Source organism: Merops nubicus, unplaced genomic scaffold (genome assembly GCF_000691845.1).
Source record: "Merops nubicus isolate BGI_N331 unplaced genomic scaffold, ASM69184v1 scaffold14855, whole genome shotgun sequence".
In the NCBI taxonomy this organism is placed as follows: domain Eukaryota; kingdom Metazoa; phylum Chordata; class Aves; order Coraciiformes; family Meropidae; genus Merops; species Merops nubicus.
In genome coordinates this window covers 127,415-146,279 of record NW_008607748.1, presented here as the reverse complement: position 1 = coordinate 146,279, position 18,865 = coordinate 127,415, and the positions used below count along the sequence as shown (strand labels likewise).

Below are 18,865 nucleotides of genomic sequence, written 5' to 3'. Positions count from 1 at the left end.
CAATAAATCTGTCAGTCACTGAGATGCTTTGCACTGTAGAAATCCTAAGCAGTGTATTTTCGTCTCTTTTTCTCTTGTTTATACCTCAGGGGTTTTTTTGTTCATTATTTTTTTTTCCTCCTCTTAGAATGGCAAAGTTAAATTTTTCCAATGTTCTGTTTAAGGTTGTACATCTCCAGATAATGGTGGCTGTAGTCAGATATGTTCTTCTTTAAGCCCATCCTCCTGGGAGTGTGCTTGTTTTCCTGGATATAAGCTTCAGCAAGATGGAAAGCACTGCACTGCTATAGGTCGGTATCTTGGTATGCCTGCATATTTCTGTCAATAAAAGCCAAAACATTTTAGAGTCCTTAAAAGCCGATTGCATAACTGGGATCCATCTTTGCACTGGTTTTAGGTTGCTTTGTGAAACTTGGGAAATACTAGTTGTTTGGAAAAATAGCCTATTTTGGAAATACACCAGAACAAGCAGCAGTATATTCTCTGTAGTCTCCCTCACAGAGCAGTCAGTATATTATCTAACTTCTGCATTTCACACGGGGCTCCTGTACTGAAAAATTCTATCTGCAGTATTCAAGTTTTTGTGCCTTCATATAAAGGTGAGTATAATTTCTACCCAGTGTTACAGAATTGTGTTTGAGGTGTCAATGTTTGGAGAGCAGGGCAGAGAATACTTTGTTGAAGGACTTTCCTAGAAGATTTCTCTCCCACTGGCCCCAGGAAGCCCAGGTATTTGATGTGCATGTTTAGATTCCAGACCCTTTTGTTTCTTCTGAGAAAAGAGCAGGCCCTGGTGAGTGGCAAGATACAAGAAATTGCCTGAGAGAGATGGAAACAGAAGTCTGTGATTTGTTTCAGAAAAAAAAGGAAAGATTTTTTTTTTTTTTAAGAGGGAAGCATTTTTCTTGCTTTTACTGTGAAAGGGTTCTCATGTGCAGAAGTCAAGTGTTCTGGCATTTATGGTGGTGCTGTGAAATGCAGAGAGAAGATTGTCTCAAGGTTAAGTTACTCAGTGTGAAATGCAATGGGGCCAGTGACTGCCTTTATCACAAATTTTGAGGCTGATCTTGGGCAAGAAACTGGTGCTGAAAACTTATATTCACATTTATCTTTGATTTCTGAGGCAAGTGGAATGTAGAACAAGGGCCTTTGTCGTGCTTCTGTTCCTCCTTTTGTCTTCTGCTGTTACTTGCACCATTAGCAAGGTAGTAACGCAGGCTAGAGATCACTTTGAACTCAGAGGAATGAACGTGTGCAAATTTTATCAACAGGTCCTAAGCCATTTTTGTTATTTGCAAATGGCCAAGATATCCGGCAGATCAGTTTTGATGGAACAGATTACACAAGTTTACTTGACTGGCAGATGGGGATAGTCTTAGCGCTGGACTCTGACCCAGTGGAAAATAAGGTAAGGCATTAAAAATGAGAGGATTTTGAAGTGTTGCAAGGACAAATGGATTGGGCTTTCCTTTCTGCTTAACCTTTCTGCTGCCACTGATCTGATTACACTTTGTGCTGCTCATTGTCCTGTTGCCTGTCTAGGAGCACAACTGCTATAGGAAGCCAAACACTAGTTGAAGAGTTTTATCCTTTACTTACACAGAGAATTTTGATTTCTAAATTCACGTCAGGTATGATTTTAATTTCAAAAAACTTTTGTGTGATTGATAGCCTTCTCTCTTAAGATTTCAGCACTCTTTTCTGGAAATTGTTTGGTGGTTTTTTTTTGGGGGGGGGATGGGATAGCTGTAAAAACAACAGTATTTTTTTTTTATTTTTTTTTTCCCTGTAGAACTACATCCCAGCTAAATGTAGGAGTAATCTTAAACAAGAATTACCTCCTCTGTCCTGACATTATTGAACAAAACTGCTGAATAATCCCAAGGTTTATTGCTCTTATGAAATTTATTCCTCATATTACAAGATATTGCTGCTGGGAATGGGAGTCTTCTCAGTGTAAAGAGGAAAAACCTGTTTGTCTATGTTGCTGCATCCCAGTGCCCTAGTTCTTGCCTACAGAGTTTTGACGAGTAGGAGTGCAACTGTGCTTTGCTAAACCTTCTGTGGCAGACAGTTATTTTTTTCCCATGGTGAAACTTATTTACACTGTAAAAGTGTTACAAAAGGATACTGGATGGTACAGTGGAAGCTGGTGAGGTTCTCAGTTAAGTTGCTGGAAACATCTCGAGGCCTGGATGGCTGCAGCTTAACAAATGTGAATGTTACCAGATCTGTTTTACTGAAGGATCCTTTCAGGTGTGCATTCTCCTCTGCTTGTGTACGGACCTCTGCAGAGTGGTGGGAGGTGAGGTGACCTGCAGTGGGCCAGCCAGGCTGCAGCAGTCTGGTCCTGGTGGCACAGAGCTGAGGTGCAAGGTAGGTTAGCTCAGCATCGCTCTGTGCTCCCATGGTAACTATATTGGCTGGTTTAATGCTAGAGGTCTCCCTCCTGCTTTGTTTGGCCTCATGGTAGCATCAAAACAAAATTATTTGTTTTGTTGTTACCCTTTGCAAAGACAGCCCCAGCATTGCTTTGCATGTGGTTCTGCCATACAATGTTTGGCTCTCTCTGGGTATCAAATACAAGGTCATTTTTTTTCCCTCATCCTTGGAAAACACAAACCTGTTTTCCCCATCAGCAGAGAACCTTCATTTTGACCCCAAACCCGCAAGCCTCTTCTGGTAATGTTTGACCCTTACAGAACAGAAACCTGTTCAAAAAATTAAGATTACTTTTTCTTCCTCAGCTGTGCTTCATGTGAGGTATCTGCTTGCAAGAAAAAAACCCCACAAGGATATTCAGAGGGCTGTATATAGGGCAACCAGGATTTATGGCTAAGCACAAGCTGCCTGTAGAAGTCATCCTGGTTGAAGGATAAGTGCCTTTTTATTTGATCAGGGATCACAGGTTACTTGTGCAGCTCTTTGTGAATAAGCAGTTCAGGCAACTTTCAAGATGAAGAAGTTATTTTAGAAGTGGAACTATTAGACAAGGGAAATAGAGCGGAAAGTGAAACAAGAACTAATAACACCTCATCTGTTATTTCTTCACAGATTTACTTTGCCCACACTGCATTGAAATGGATAGAACGAGCTGATCTGGATGGTTCAAATCGTGAAAAAGTTATTCATGAAGCTATAGATATACCCGAAGGCCTTGCTGTGGATTGGATTAACCGCAAATTGTATTGGACAGACAGAGGGTACATGCTCCACAGTGCATTTATGTTGAAGCATGCCATAAAATATTTGGAATAAATGACTGGTGACACAGAAATAGCCGAGATATCGTTCCAAATTCAGTAACGCTTCACATTCTGATTGGGTAGCTGTAATCTCAAGTATATACAGTTGGAAGGTTCTTCAAAACTGAAATGCTGGAAGTTCACTTTGAGTCTGGTATTGTGTTTTTATCTTTGTCTTTACAAGAAGGAAGGGTTTGGACTTGGTTGCAAGGAATCTTAAGCATGTACTGCATACATACATATATACCTATGTGCACATGTGCATGTGAATATAGATGTATACACTCTTATTTATATCCATATGCTGCATGTGTGTATAAATAGGTACATCTTTATATATACACATGTATATATGTGCATATATATAAAAATAATGAGTATTACTACACCAAGTACATCTTGGGCAGCAGTCAACATTGTTGACAGCTAGAATCATGTTCCTTTAAGCTAATGGAAAGTCTTTGTGAATTATCTCTGATAAAAGAGAGATGGCCACTGGCAGAGAATATGATTTCACATTTCAGCTGATCCTTAACAATTTGTGGAGATAAACAAAAATGGCCTTTGATGAAAAGTCATGTCAGATCAGAGCTTATAATGAAGACTCCTTAAGAGTGCTCGCTATGTATCAGTATGATTCATAATTTGTCAAAAAAAAAAAACCAAACAAACGGGTTTGGAAGTCCGGATCACCCTCCTTCTCCCTGTTAAATACACTGCTAGTCCACTTCCTTGCTACTGGGTACACTCTTGTCTACATGATTGTGCTCCTGTATAAATACGCCAGCGTTTCTTTTGAAATGGGAAATTATGGTGCTCATCTCTGTAAGACAAGAGTCGAGGGTGAGGCTGTGAATCTTTATCTGCCACTTCCTTCTCACACCATGCCTTTACCTGTACATATTCCACATTTGCATGAATATATTTCTTCTCCCATCTTTGTGTGGCCTTCCTTTGCTGGTTCAGGTAGACGTGGAAGGCTGTAGTCTTGTTTTCAGGTAGAGGCTTATATTACTTTGGCAAGGTGAAGTTTGTAGCAATAAGTAGAGTTTTCTGGAAAAAAATTGTATTCGGAGACTGGCAATGTAGATCCCACACTTGACCCTGTCATAGATTTTATGAGTGATCATAATGACGTTAGCTTCATTCTTTCCTGTAAAATAGATATGTGTGTCAAATGCCTGGCAGTTTCTGGATGAAAAATCCAGATGGATGAAAAATGCTATGTAAAAGTGCCATTTAAAAATTTCTTTATACATTTGATAATGACATTCTGTTGGAAGCTTGTTCTCCTCCTGACTCCCTTTTAAACTAACATTTACCTATTATCGATCATACATCCAACTCATTATTTGCCAAAAAAAAGGAGAATTTCATGTCTCCTGCAGAGCAGCAGATATTTTATCATCATGTTCTGGACCAGATAATGAAGCTGTAACATGAATTACTTGTTGATAAAACAACTAGACATCCCACATCACCAGGATTATTCCCTGTCATTGTAAAGTTATTTATTACATTTTTGTGCTAAAGTAAAGCAATGCAAAACTTACCATGTTCTGCCTGAGAAGGTAATTAAAAAGGTAACAGGGAGGACCTAACAGTGAGTGCTGTGTATGTTGCAGGAAGGCATGCATTGAAAGGAGCAATCTGAATGGAATGCAGAGAAAAATGGTCGTCTGGGAGGATATCTCCCAGCCCCGAGGGATTGTCGTTCATCCGTTTGCTAAGTAAGGAGTGATAAACGTGGTTAATTGTATAATTCTCAGGGAGGCTTTTTAAAAAGAAACATGCCAGCATTGTCCTTTTGGCAATGAAACAGTGCACTAGTCTCATGTTAGGATAGTCACTGCTTTGAAGAGCTGTGTGAACTGCAATGTTTTATTGCTGGGTTTCTTTTGTGAGTAGGGACGTTGTTCATTTCTCACATAGATTTACAAAAAAATACCAGAAGCATTAGAGGTATTGCATGTAGTTTAAGCTGAAGAAAAGCACGAGCAGCCAAAGTTACCCTGGCATCTGTAAGCACCACACTACAAACTTGGATAGTTCCATATCTATTAGTGTGAAGAAGGTAGTCACTTTTAGCCTTTGGTGCTTAAAAAGTTGTTTGGTTTTTTTTTTTTTTTTTTGACCATGTCTCGATTTCTGAAAAAACTAAATCAAATTTACTGTTGTGGAGATTCATTGATTAAAGTCTTGGTGAAATTCTGGCTATTTTAATCAATGCCAAAGCCCCGTGTATTTCAGTCAATATGCCTGTAGCAAGATTATTTAATTATTTCTTTAAAAAATTTCTTTTTTTTTTAATGCCCACATCCTGCTATAACTAAGTATTCATATTCATGATTGAAGAAATGAAACTGAGTTGGGAGGGTGTTTCGTTAGATTCACTTTGGACATAAAAGATCTGAAAGAGTCTTTCAGTAGAGGTTGAACTCAATAGAGACATTTTGCAAGAAAACTTTTAAGAACAGATAAGTTCAGGAAGATTTTTTAATAAGAATTACTGATACAGGCGAAGGCTACAAGGGAGAAGGAGAAGGAAACAGCACTAAATCCATCCCTGTTAGAAAGTTAATGGTGAGAGAAAGGACTTTATAGCAAGGTCCATAACTTTAAAGTCAGCATTACAGAGGGGTCTGAGACACAATTAGGGCTGTTGAAAATACTGATGCCTGCACTGGCTACAGAAAAATTGCTCATATTAATAAAACTAGGTGAATCTGTGGGTTATTTCAGTAAACCTGACAAAGGCAGCTAGTTTCTGGGGAGACTGAGGTCCAAACTTCAGAAGTAATATGTGCTTTTGGCTATACCCATTTTGAGCTACCATCTAGCACTGTCTGTTCATTGAAAAACAGTGTGCACTAGGTGAGTGACACTCAGGACTCAAGGGGGAAATTGAGAATCATCATTTTATTAAAAGAAAAAAAGATTCTGGGCCTGATATTGGTTTATTTTTAAAAAATGAAATAACCTGAGTACTCTTGCTTGCTTTCCAAGGGTGGTGGCTAGTTTTGGTTCCATTTGTGCATTGTTACACTCTTGTTTAGACAAGGAGCTGGCTAATGCATCATCTTCTGTTGTCTGGGCTTGCTAAACCACTATTGACGGTCACGTGGAAAATACAAAAAAGCAGATATGAAGAGCTGGCAATTAGCATAGGTGGGAGAAGTTTTTAAAAGGTTTTGTGTCAACGAAGAGAGAGGGGATTCTGCATAAGTCCCATCATATTCCATATGTTGCTATAAGCCAACATATGGAGCCTTATAGCAATTCTGTAAAGATCATCAGCCAGTATATTTGCTTGAGGTGTGCACCTGTTCTCATGTGCCTCAGGTCTTTATTGCTCTGATCTGATCTTTCTGCTCTGAAAGGACTCCATGGAGAGGAGGACAAACATTTACTTACTGACTTCCTGTATGCATTTTGTTTTCTGAAGGAGACTATTCTGGACTGACATGGGGGTCAATCCCCGGATTGACAGCTCTTCATTAGAAGGCATCGATCGCCAGGTTATAGCCAGCACTGGTCTGGTGTGGCCCAGTGGAATAGCCCTCGACTACTTATCCGACAGGGTGTACTGGTGTGATGCTAAGCAGTCAGTGCTTGAGAGCGCAAACCTGGATGGCTCTGGTCGTCGAATTCTTGCACAGAATGATGTAGGTGAGGCTTTGGGGTTGATAATTACCTGCTGCTGCTTGTCAATGCATGTGTGTATCTGCATATGTGCATGTGGCTGTGCTCTATACCCCACACAATTCTATGTTGAGGCTAATGGCATCATCTAACTCTGCATTCTGTTACCCAGTTGGCTTTTATTTATTCATTTTTGGAAAAGAACACCTTTCTAACACTCATTGCTTTCACTAATCAGCTACTTTGCATCGTAAAGAGAATATCTCTGTCTTCACAGAAAAATTAAAGAAGGAAAAAGTTTAAAATGTGATTTGCTTGCTGCATTCATGGCTGCTTCGTGTAATTTGGTTTTACTGTGTTTATTGTACCAATGAGTAATATTGATGTAAGCTGGAAGAGGATTAATCTTTCCCATTAAGGTCTTTAAGCAATGAATCTGCATCTGCACAGTGTTGAATACTGGGTTGATTCTAAATACCCAAGAGACAGAGAATGAAAACACGACTTATGCAATATGCTAGTAGTAGTTATGGCTGAGATTTCTATTGTTTGATAAATAACTGTATTCTGGAGCAAAAGAACAAAAGTTCCCTTTGTGTATGATATCTCTTTGGGGACCATTTTGTAGGTGTGCATACAAAACATGGACAGAATGAGGTCTCTTGGCTCCATACCATGACTGTCATGGGTAAAGACTTTATGGTTATTGTTAAGAAGCTGATATTCTAGTCTGTGCTCTGGAAAGGCTTGTGTTCATCTCCCAGGTGAGATGCCCTCCAACTGGTTTGAAGGTGAGCAAAATGAGGTCTTGGAGAGAGCAGTGTTCTCTAGTTTGTAAGACATCAAAAGCCCTGAGCAGGGAGACTTCCCAGCATTCCTTCCTTTTGCTCTCCTGTGCATGTTCTTCTGAACGCCCCACCATGCAGCTGATCTGCAAAGGAGGACCTTGAAACCTGTTGGAATTTTCACTTTGTTTCTCCACAAGGAATGAGAAAGTATTTTATGGGAAGAAAATAGAATGAGAGGAGATAGGGGAAAAACACTGGGTGGTAGGCTTGGAGCAGTAATATGCCTGTTTGGAGATGGGAGAAAAGGACATGAACACCTGTATGGCAGGAAGTGAAAGAGGTGATGTGCAGACTTGTAGGGTTATGAACTTAGACAGGCAGAAAGACTTGATATTCTGCTGTTTGGCTAATGCTTTCAGTGAGAGCAGAATTCAGGCTCTATTCTTGGACATCTGTACACTGGAGGATGGGAAGGTGTTCTGCACCAACGTGAATTTTTATTACAGCAGCTCCCTCTAGTGCCTTTGTACTGAGACTTCATTCAGTGTAGCTGCATGCAAAATAGGTAAAACTATTTCTGCTCTTCTGCTAACCCCATTTTCAGCTGTAAATAAACCAGCCTGTAAGCACCCACCCAAGGCAGTGAGCAACACAAACCTTACTTTTGTCTATGCAACAGGCCAGGTTTGCGCTGTTGTGGAAAGGGTTCATGTGGCTATTCATTTTTCTGTTCCTGCTATCTCCACTGATGACACCACACTTCTATTTTTAATCCTTAATGCATTTATAAGTGAAGAGCTTAAGGAACTGCTGGTCAAAATGGGGAGTTTGTTGATAGCAAAAGTTATCAGATCTCAAATTGTGAGCAAATATTTGGATGGGAGCAGTACCGAGATCCTGGGCTAACTGCTCAAATTTAATTTAAAGAAAAACTAAAAACCGTACCCAATGATTAAGCACGGTTCCGCAGAGACAATAAAGTGCTGACAGAATAACAATATGCCCTTCAACTTAACACATAAGAAAACTTAGTGTCTTAGAAGTTTCCTTATGTAGGTGTGGGATTTTTTCAGTTTATTTGTAATGTGTATTTAAGATATTCCAACACATACTCCTTCTCCAAGGTTCTAATTCACTTGTTGTTTTGCCTCCTTGGCTTTGATTTACATTTTTTATCTTTTAAACTAATACTCCATGGGACCACATTTTCATTACTGAAATGAAACATCACCTATTTGAGGTCTACATCAAAAAAAACCAAAAGCACAGATCATAAAATCGTGTGCCTAGAAAGCGTACCTTTCAGAGGGGCTCGGACTACAGTGGTACTAAGTAAGGTGCATATTCAGACTGTGAGTAAGGACAGGACAAAGCAAACCTGCTTCAGCTAGGAAGCACTCTACTCTGAGATTGGGTGGGAAACCAGGACATCCATGGAAGAACAGTAAGTGCTCTCACCTGCCATAGCAAAAATCTTACCCAAAGGCTATTTTGAAAGCAGGAGATTTCTAAATGTATAGAAAGAATGCATAGTCCCATATGGACAATTTTCTATCATGACAGAGATACCAAAAAGAGTCAGAATCATGTTGCAAAGATCTTAATATCTGTAATTATGTCTGCCCTGATATATGAAAGTGTCCATTGGATTTGGAATTGCTGAGCTTCTCTCTGGCAGTCAGACCAGGGATCTGAGTTTTCCTAGAGCAGGTAATGTTGTGCTAGCAAGGAAAAATTGCTGTACTCTGAACTTGGGATGGGATTTCTCTCACCTACTGTTAGTCATGTAAGTGTTAGGTGCCTGGTCTAAGCTGGTGTCAAGGTTCCTGTTGTAATCAGTGAAAAGAGAAGAAGCTACCTGGATGATCTATTGCATCCTGTGGTTTGTGTTAGCTCTTACTGTTGGTGAGCTGGCTAACAGACAGTGACTAATTAGTCACAGCCTGCTGCTGCTAGCTGGCTGAAGTGAAGAAAATTAATTCCCCTCCTGCATCTTGCACTGTGATGAATTGGCTAGTGAACGACCGCATGTGGAGCTGATGCTCTTAAAGTCTTTTCCAACCTAAACAATTCTATGATTCAATGATTCTATGTTTATATGTACACGTGGACCACTGTATTGCACTTGTGTGTACTTTTGGCACTCGCAGAGACCACACACTGGCTTTGGGATCCTACCACGGGTCAGTGGTTATAGTATTTGTAGCTCCCAGGCTGCTTTGTGCTGGTACACTTATGCAGGACAAGACATTTCAAGAGCTCCTTGTCTCCCTCTTATGTGAAGATTGCAAAAGGAGCCGTGTACCTGGGCAGCCCTGTGTTGGGCCTCTCACTGGTAAAGGAGGGAGGCACTACACTTCTGGAAGGCTTGTCTCAATGCTGCTTCAAGAAATGATGATGTCTGAGGTAAAAACATCTTATGAACTTGATCTGGTTGGAGGTCACCACCGGTTTAGAGACTATACTGAGCTATGTGAATGTCACAGTTTCCTCTGCTAAGAGCATAAGTAACATGTGCCCATGGTCCATCATGCATGAACACTTATCTCTCCCCATGAGACAATGAAATGGAGAAGTGGCTGTAATTATGCCACTGTGTTGGAAGGAGACCTGTATGCAGATAGTGCTTTTGTTTACATAGTTTCTTTTGTATGTTCTACAGCTGTGGAAATGAGAAATCTAATTTCTTTGTAGGCCACCCGTTTGATGTAGCAGTGTTTGAGGATCACCTTTGGTTTTCTGACTGGGCTAGGCCATCACTAATGAGGGTGGACAAGAAGACCGGCCAAAACAGGGTACGTCTTCGAGGCAGCATGCTGAGACCCTCATCAGTGGTTGTAGTTCATCCTTTGGCGAAACCAGGTATACTGCAAAAATTAAGCAGCGTTCCCTTCCAGCTTCCTCCTGTTCACTGACATCAGTAGAATAGATGTCCCTGGGGAGAGGATTATCTCCTCAGAAACAGGCTCTTTGAAAGGCCTTGCATAGTCAGACTGGCATTTATTGAAAGCACCATCTGGGCATGTGTCCCAGGAATGCTAAAAGATTTTGTATATTTATGATCATGCCCAAGAATAGATGCTGATCAATTGCCACGAGGCTACCATAGTCCTCTAATTCCTATTTATCCTAATTTATTAGCACCCTTTACACACACAAATAATAATGAATGACATGGAGAAAGATTTTGTAAGATTTATTAGTTTTGGATCAAATAAGTTGATTTTCTGTTGGGAACCATCTCTCTGTAAGCAGAGAAAAGTAATTCAATAGGCCAGGATTGAGAGAAGGTAATCAGAGATTCCTTATGCCCTTGCAATGTTCCTTCAGGGAATGTTAGTACTCTAAATTTTAGAAGATAAATAATAAAGGAAATTTTTTTTACAAGTGTTATATTTATTGCAGAGTATGTGAATCTGCTTTCCTGCCAGAGGTTAGGTGATAATATCTATACTTTACTATATGTGTCTGTTTTTAATTTAAAAAAAAAGAAAAAAGCTCTAGTTTTTTGTCAGTCCTTATTCCTTTTCCAACTGCTTCAACTCTGTACAGCTAAAAGGAGATATTGACTGAAAAAGCAGCTTGTTAAGTTGCCTATTTCTCTGCATTAGGGGCAAATCCTTGCCTTTATGAGAATGGAGGCTGTGATCAGATCTGTGAAAATAATTTTGGAGTTGCCCGATGCATGTGCCATCCAGGATTTGTGAAAACTCAAGATGGAAGCACCTGCCGTGCTCTGGATTCTTCCAACATAACAGCAGGTAAAATCCTCCCCTTCGAAAAAATACCCTCCCCAAACCCTCGAGGGTCCTGACAGATAGCACCTTGCTCTACATAGCAAATGATGGTTTCTCTGAAGAATGAAAACAATGGGGAGTTGTCCTGGGACAACAATGTGTTGTCTGACCATTGTTGGCACACTAGTGGTGGGAGAGATGTGTGCAGTGCAGAGAAGCATTGTGAGCAATGACTTGCGTTCCTTGTCTTTTGTATTTGAAAAAACTTACCAGTGAGTGGTTTTAGGCCAGAAACAGGGTAGTCTGGGAGGATGCTTACATTTGTTTTAAAAGCAAACCACCATGATTACTAGAAGGTAGGCAAGTGATAGAAAATCAGGAAGTTAGTTCAGTAGATTTAAAGAGCCTGTGTCTCTTTTTTCTTGTCTTTCAGGCAGTGTCTCAGTGCACAAGGAGGTAGCACTGATGCCAATACCAGAGACCTTGCTCCAGAGCACACAAAGCAGTGGGATATTAAAGGACATGGACAGTGGGAAAAAACAGAAAATCAGTGTTTTGTTGATGGCTGAAATCATGGTATCAGGTAGAGTCAGATGATTGTCTTCCTTCTATTTACTGTGAGGCTCTGAACAGGTTTATAGATCAGAAAAAAATCATAGACCTGAAAAGAAGAGGCTCAGTGTCAAGACTTGTGGCATTCATGCTCTTGACCCCCTTACAAAAAGTTGGGTCTGTGCAGTTATGCCAGGTGGGACTACTTTTTCATTTGTTTTTCTTCATCTTCCTTTCCTATGTCAAGAAAACTTGACAATATTGCCCAGGTCTAGAGAGCAAACATTTTAATTTGGAGCATTTGTGAAAGACTCTCCCTTAGATTTTACAAGTATATGAAGTTTCTCTGAACAAACCTGTAGTAAAAACATTAAATTCTACATGTGTTGCATGACACTAGCTCATTAAATTGTACAATAGGGTTTGCATGCAATATTAAGAAAACCTGATACTGAATGACACCTCAGCTCCATCTGGAAAATACAATATCCCTAGTAATTGTATTGGCTTGTCATCATTAGCCCTGGAGAGCTATGTTTCAAAATTTGACTATATGTTCTGATTTTCTTGTTAGCTTTTTTGTTGGTTGGTGGTGTGTGTTTTTTTATACAGTACCTCCTCTGATCTGTCCAAATGCATCTAGTGGGTTTGTGTTTGTTTGTTTTATTTATGCTGTAGATCAAGATGACTGCACTGCACTAGAATGTGATGTCAATGCACAGTGTGTTTTGCTGGAAGATGGTGCTATGTGCCAGTGTTTGAAAGGATTTGCCAGGAAGGGGAAATCATGCTATGGTAATAAAAGACATTAATACAACCTTCTGGAAAATTGTAGATTGGGGAAGAGGAAGAAAATCTATCTTTTCTCACACTGGCGGCTCCGCTGTGTGAGCCGTCATAGAAAGGTCAATAGTATTGCTTGTTTTGAAAGGGAGGATGAGCAGAGAGCATGTGAGCTGGAATGGCTAATTATCACATGCCTTAATTTTCCCCGGAGTCCTAAGTGTTAATCCTATTAATATTAGCAAGCAATAATAGGGATAACAGGAATAAAAGCATAATGTATTTGTAAAAATTATAAAAGCTCAGTCCATAGACGTGATAGTTGATAAATAATTTAGAAGTATGTGTTAAGGATTCTCTTAAAAATTAGCATTCCTGAAGTAATGCTCATATAAAAGTGCTGCTCTTATTTCTGTATAGCACTAGAAAGAGACTCTAACAATCAGACAACACATTGCTCAGAGCAATCAGTAAGTTTTTGGACTTGAGTACTTTAGTAGAACATAAATGGAAGTATTTTGTTCTTTCATAAAGGCCAAGACAGGAAGGTATTACAAAAATTTACCATGTGGTGGTTAAGCATGAAGACTCACAGGAGTCTATATTGCTATAGAAAGGAAAAAAAGAATTAGAAGGTAGAATGGGTTTGAATATTTTTTTTTATTCATTGTAGTACCTTTTTTTGTAAGCCAATCTGTTCTTTTTCAGAACAGTCTTTCTCCAAGTAGAGTCTAAGAGTATAACGCTAGTTTTGAACAGCATCATTCCCTTCAAAGAGGATTATTTTGTTTTGTTTTGTTTTTTTTATGCTAGTGGTGGTTTTGGAACCTCTAGGTCTCTAGTTAAAAAAAGCTGGTTGACTGTCTTAGGCTTTTTAGAACATCCCCATCAAATTTCATTCCAAGAAAAGACCACAAAGCCCTTCTCTGCCCATCTGCTTCAGATGCACAAATGACAAATGACAGCATAGTCTGAGGGAGATTCGTGATGCAGACCTTTCTTTTTATTGATTTGCCTGATGGTTTCATGACCCACGTGTCCTGTCTCCTCATTTTGTCTCACAGATGTTGATGAGTGTGCTCTAAATATGGACCACTGTAATCGAAACGTGTCAAGCTGTATCAACACAGAAGGGGGCTACGTCTGCAAATGCCTGCAGGGCTACACTGGAGATGGAGTCCACTGCTATGGTATGGGCATGTGTGAGGGCTGTGCTGTGTCTGGAAAGCTGGGGCAGAATTCATGAGCAAGAGACATGTCATATGATTTGGGCTAGCCATGCATCAAGCTTTAAAGCTGTCAAATGAGCTGTTCTGGTTCTTTTTGAGAAATCTCGTTGGGCCAGGGATTCTAAGTGTCTCCTCCAGACAGTTGACATTTATAACTTCTTTTTTCATTCTTTCCTTCCTGTTTGAAGTGTGGTAACCTCAGCAACTGATCAATATGCAAAGCCTGTAGTTGTCAGTGAATACCTCCTCTCAGTGTTTGCACTCTTTTTAGTAGCTACAGCAGGAGAGAGAGGAAGAGTGAAAGGGAGGAGGGAAGTGGAGGTGAAGGAGTAGAGCTTTATTGGAAATCGTTGCCATGAATATAAACGAAAGCAGGTATTGAGTGTGTCATAATACTCATCAAATAATTCCAGGTCTGTTTAATAGGCATGAGGTTCAAGGTGTTGACACTGACAACTTGAGTACATTTAGAGTCTTGTTAATAATCAGACCCACTGATTTTCCCATCCAGCTTTAATGCCAGGTCTTTAGTTCATTCCCTATATTTCTTAATTTTTTAAAATCCATTTTAACAGTAAACGTGAAGGAACAGGAAGCTTCCCCCTCCCCACCCCAGTATTTGACTAGCGCACAGTTTGTTCAGAGCTTTATTAGAGTCTTGGCTTCTCTTTTGTCCTTGTCTTCTTTTTTCCTTTATAACCTAAGGCAAAACCCATTACATTTGACCCAATTCATATATAGTCTTCACTGGACTTTAGTTCTTCGAAACAGACAAGGATGACTGAAAAATCAAGAATAATATCATTACTTTGGGCAGGGCATGAAAAGTATGAGGCAGTAGGTTCAAGAAGGCATTCTGCCTACAGCTCTTAGAGATGCAGAGCTCTTGTCTTTGAGGGTATTCGGAAGTGTGGATAGAAGCGACAAGGTCCTCTTGCTGTCCCATCACCACCTACAGAACATGTCCCAAGGCAGCCTTGGGCTTTCACTGTCTGTGGTACAGTTGCTTGGCTACAATGATCACGGTACCTACCTCTGTTACTGAAAAACAGTCCAACATCTTCCTGAAGTCTTTAAGCCCATAATATGTTAAGATCTGTTTTCACAGCATTTTATAAATGGTGCAATGTTGTTATGATGTGAACAGAATTGAAACTAATGTTGTGTTTGATGACTTGAAACGTACTACAAAAAGCACTTAGGCTGGACCAAGTGGGTGGTACAGCAGTGGGCAAGTCTCCGTTCCCAAACCCTTCTGCTGTTTTAATTCAAGAATGGCAACTGACAGTACTCTAGTACTCATCCAGGGTACAAGCTATGGCTAGCAATGCCAGGAGAATATGTCTAGTACAAATAAGTCTTCTCTTCAGCTCATCATGTTTCATGGGAACCTTTCCTTCCTTCTCCCTAGGGAGAGCTTCTGCAGTCTCTGAGAGGCAGGAGAGGCTGTGATTACTTGGCATGGAAAGTATGTTGGTTGCTTTTCCATGAAAGCATATCTGTAGAGGGAAAGTCTTTGGTGCTTTTCTCCACTACCAGGAGACTGCAATGTTGCAACTACTGCACTTTTAACCGGTGCTCTGAGGCATTTCGTTCTTCTAACTACAGACTGTTTGGGTGACAGATATTGACGAGTGCAAGATGGGGTCCCACACCTGCGGAGAGAACATGACCTGCACAAATACAGAAGGAAATTTCACTTGCTCATGTGCTGGTGATGCTTATGGAACTGGCATCGGTTGTGGTGAGTAAATGGAGTGAGCACCTAAAATGAAGTGTCTCCTAACTGAGAACTGTGCTCTTGTATAAATAATTATAGCTGGAAATTAAGGAAACTCTATGCAATGACATACTGGGCAACATGTGGATCTTTTTAACATTGCTTTAGGAGGCTGTTTTGACATGGGCTAAGGTGACCAGATCCAAATTTAGTTTGGGAACACCTACAGTAAGGTTCAGTGCAATTTTTGACTGTCTAGATGTAATGACACATCTATCTAATGGCCTTTAGAAGAAGAAGTAAATGCTCCTTGGAGGTAACATTTTTTGGATGTGATTTCAGTCTGTGTCATTTTTTCAATTTTTTTGTGCAGAATACCAGAACTGCAGATAACTTACGTCCCCCCAGGCAAGTCTTTCAGATGCAGGGCTAATTTTTCAAAATGTCTCTGAAACTCTTTAGAAAATCTGGTTACTGACTGAATGAAGGGAGCTGCTGAAGGTTCAGCACTAGTGACTGACCCTCATCTCAGTGCCTCGGTGTGACAGCAGCATTCTCTGAAAACGCAGAGCTGAGTGACATGTCATCTTACTCTGGGTCAGCCTTCTTCATTGGGGTGAATTTTACTCCAGATCAAGTGACTGTCTGAGGGAAGGGCACTATCACAGATATATTTCTAGAGAAAACTTATGGTGTTTTAAAGTAGAACACTTATTAGGATCCCCACCCTCTTTTCAGTTACTTAAGCTTCCAGTAGTTTCACCTGTCACTCAGGAAATGATGATCTTAAATGATGCATGACTTAGGAGTAATGCCTTCTAGGTCCCTCAGCTGTAAGTCTGATCCCATGTCTTCATGGGTATTACACACTGTTTTAGTTCTTTGCCTAATAAGCTCTTTTAGGAAGCTGCAATTTTCTGTACAGAATGCAGTCACAGCTGGAGTTCACTAAAGCCACTCATTCCTTTCCATTCAGACTCTTTGCTGTGGCAGTTCTCCTGCAAATGAAATTTTTTAAAATAAATGTCACTGAAGGTCATGTGTCAATAAAACTGGTGTGAGTCATAAAACTGTTCTCATAAATGTATAAGAGTGATTAGGTGCATTTTTGCTAAGCCATACTGCTTGTCACACGGATGTTCAGTTCTGACCTGTAGATTTGCTGTAGCATCAAACTGGGCAAGAAAGTGCTGTTTTTCTGTAAGGGTGCGTGCATTGTGGGTCATGATGTGCAGAGATATTAGAGCTACCTTTGAAACTAGGTTTGGGTATCTATGTAGGTGACAGTGTGTGTGACAGAGCAGGCTACAGAACCCTTTGAAAAACTGGGTCAGTAGAGTTCCCTCATTCTCCAGTGATGTTGTTATCTGGACCTGAGCTAGCCTGAAGCAATACAAAAATATGATCTGCAGTCACACACAGATGGCATCAACTGGATGGCAGCAGAGGAGAAATAATCTGCATAACAATAACAAGTGGCATGTGAAAACTTCTCAGTCTGGGATCCAGGTGTGTGAAATACAGTCATCCTTCACCTGTACATCTGGCACTCTGACTCTGGCTTTTTATGTATGGTAGAGATTTATCATACCCTGAAGCTGCATAAGTCACAAAAATCATTTAAGTGTAAGTACCAGACAGCTGGTGCAGTTTTTCTTCAGAGCTGTACTTGCACATCTAAATAGACATAAAGCAGCCAACCTCTATGGGCCTTTCATTGCAAGCCTAGTAGAATCAAACATATTTAATGTTCTGAGCTTAAGTTCTGTGTGGCTGAATTTGATAAGCAACCTAAGCAAACAGACAAAACACAAGCAATTAGTCAAAATTAAGGATTATTGCTTACTTTCCTATCCTGAATTTCTGGAAGTCTTTCTTAAGATCACATTGCCAATGCTACTGGAAGTTTGACATCTCCCTGTGAAATCCTGTGTTTCAGAATCTACTGCGTCCCCCACTGTTGTCAGCAATGAATACTCTACACACCCTGTGCAAGGTGACATTGTAGGATGTCCTCCTTTTTATGAGTCGTACTGCCTCCATGGTGGAGTGTGCAATTATGTTTCTGATCTACAAGACTATGCCTGCAAGTAAGTACAGAAGTTTGTATTGACCATGCTGGTGAATGGTATCCTTGGCACTCAGCTGAGTGCAGACAGTGAAGTGTTTGTCCATAAATTATCTGTTCATCACTCATAACAGCAATTATCATTAGACTCTGCTCTTTTCCGTAGATGATCACTCTATTCACATCCAACGCAATTAATAGGCTTGAATTTGTTCCCTAAGCACTTGATTCTTTGCTTTGGAAATGTGAGATAAGTTGTTAAATGACTTAGTGCTCCTGGCTTTATGAAAGAGGTGCTTGCCCTCTCTCCTGTACATATTGTGCTGACTTGTACCTCCCTGTTAGCCTTGCTGTTCATGTGTAGCACTCGCTGGGATTGAAGAAGATACTTCAGTCTTATCTTCTCTGATTGGGAAGAGGGAGGAGAAGTCTGGTGTCAGCATTTTCCCTTACAGTTTGAAGAGTCTTGGTCCCTGGCAGAAAGGCTACAACATGATGGTACTCTTAAAAACAGGAAGACTAGCAATGAGACCTCAAAAATAAGGCCTCCTTCCTCCTTTTGAAATTTTTGTGAAGCCCAATTCCTGGTTCCCCAAATGCAGTTACTTCTAAAAGTGAGGAGAATCTCATCTGTCCAGAAGTTAGCCTTAGCCTGGAGAATGTGACAGCCTAGTCCCATGGGGTAATAATTTCTTCAAAGCCGTTAGAGCTGGCGTTTACTTGTGTAAAGTATATTTGATTCTTCAAAATCAAGCATTAAAATGTCTACAGTGGGACAAATCCAATGTCTGCCTCCTTCCCTGGAGTTTCACCTGGTAAGTGAGGACCTGTGCAGCAGAGTGCAGTTTTGTAGCAGGCAAATCTCCCTCTGTGTTTCAGTAATGTGGGTGGCCCTGGTACAGCCCTGGAGTGAGGAGAAAAAGCTTTGTGTTGAAGGGTTTCTTTGACCCATCATTCCCCTAGATCTTTCTTGCACTGCACTGCAGGAACTTCTATACAAGGCCATTCTTGCATGCATTGTTAAATCCTAGGCTTCCTTATTGTTAAATATGTGTGTGGTCTCACCTGCCTAAAGACCCCTGTGCCTTCAGGAATAGGGAA

At 40.4% G+C, this 18,865-nt stretch overlaps 1 protein-coding gene across 1 annotated transcript in view; it reads left to right on the top strand.

Annotated features, from left to right (window-relative positions):
• EGF (epidermal growth factor) overlaps positions 1–18,865 on the top strand; it is a 60,123-nt gene that overhangs the window by 29,500 nt on the left and 11,758 nt on the right. Inside the window, 12 exon segments of the mRNA XM_008940055.1 lie at positions 165–290; positions 1,272–1,408; positions 3,055–3,203; positions 4,871–4,975; positions 6,691–6,914; positions 10,370–10,537; positions 11,287–11,436; positions 11,846–11,995; positions 12,643–12,759; positions 13,812–13,937; positions 15,601–15,720; positions 17,636–17,786. Coding sequence (XP_008938303.1) covers positions 165–290; positions 1,272–1,408; positions 3,055–3,203; positions 4,871–4,975; positions 6,691–6,914; positions 10,370–10,537; positions 11,287–11,436; positions 11,846–11,995; positions 12,643–12,759; positions 13,812–13,937; positions 15,601–15,720; positions 17,636–17,786 — 1,723 coding nt within the window.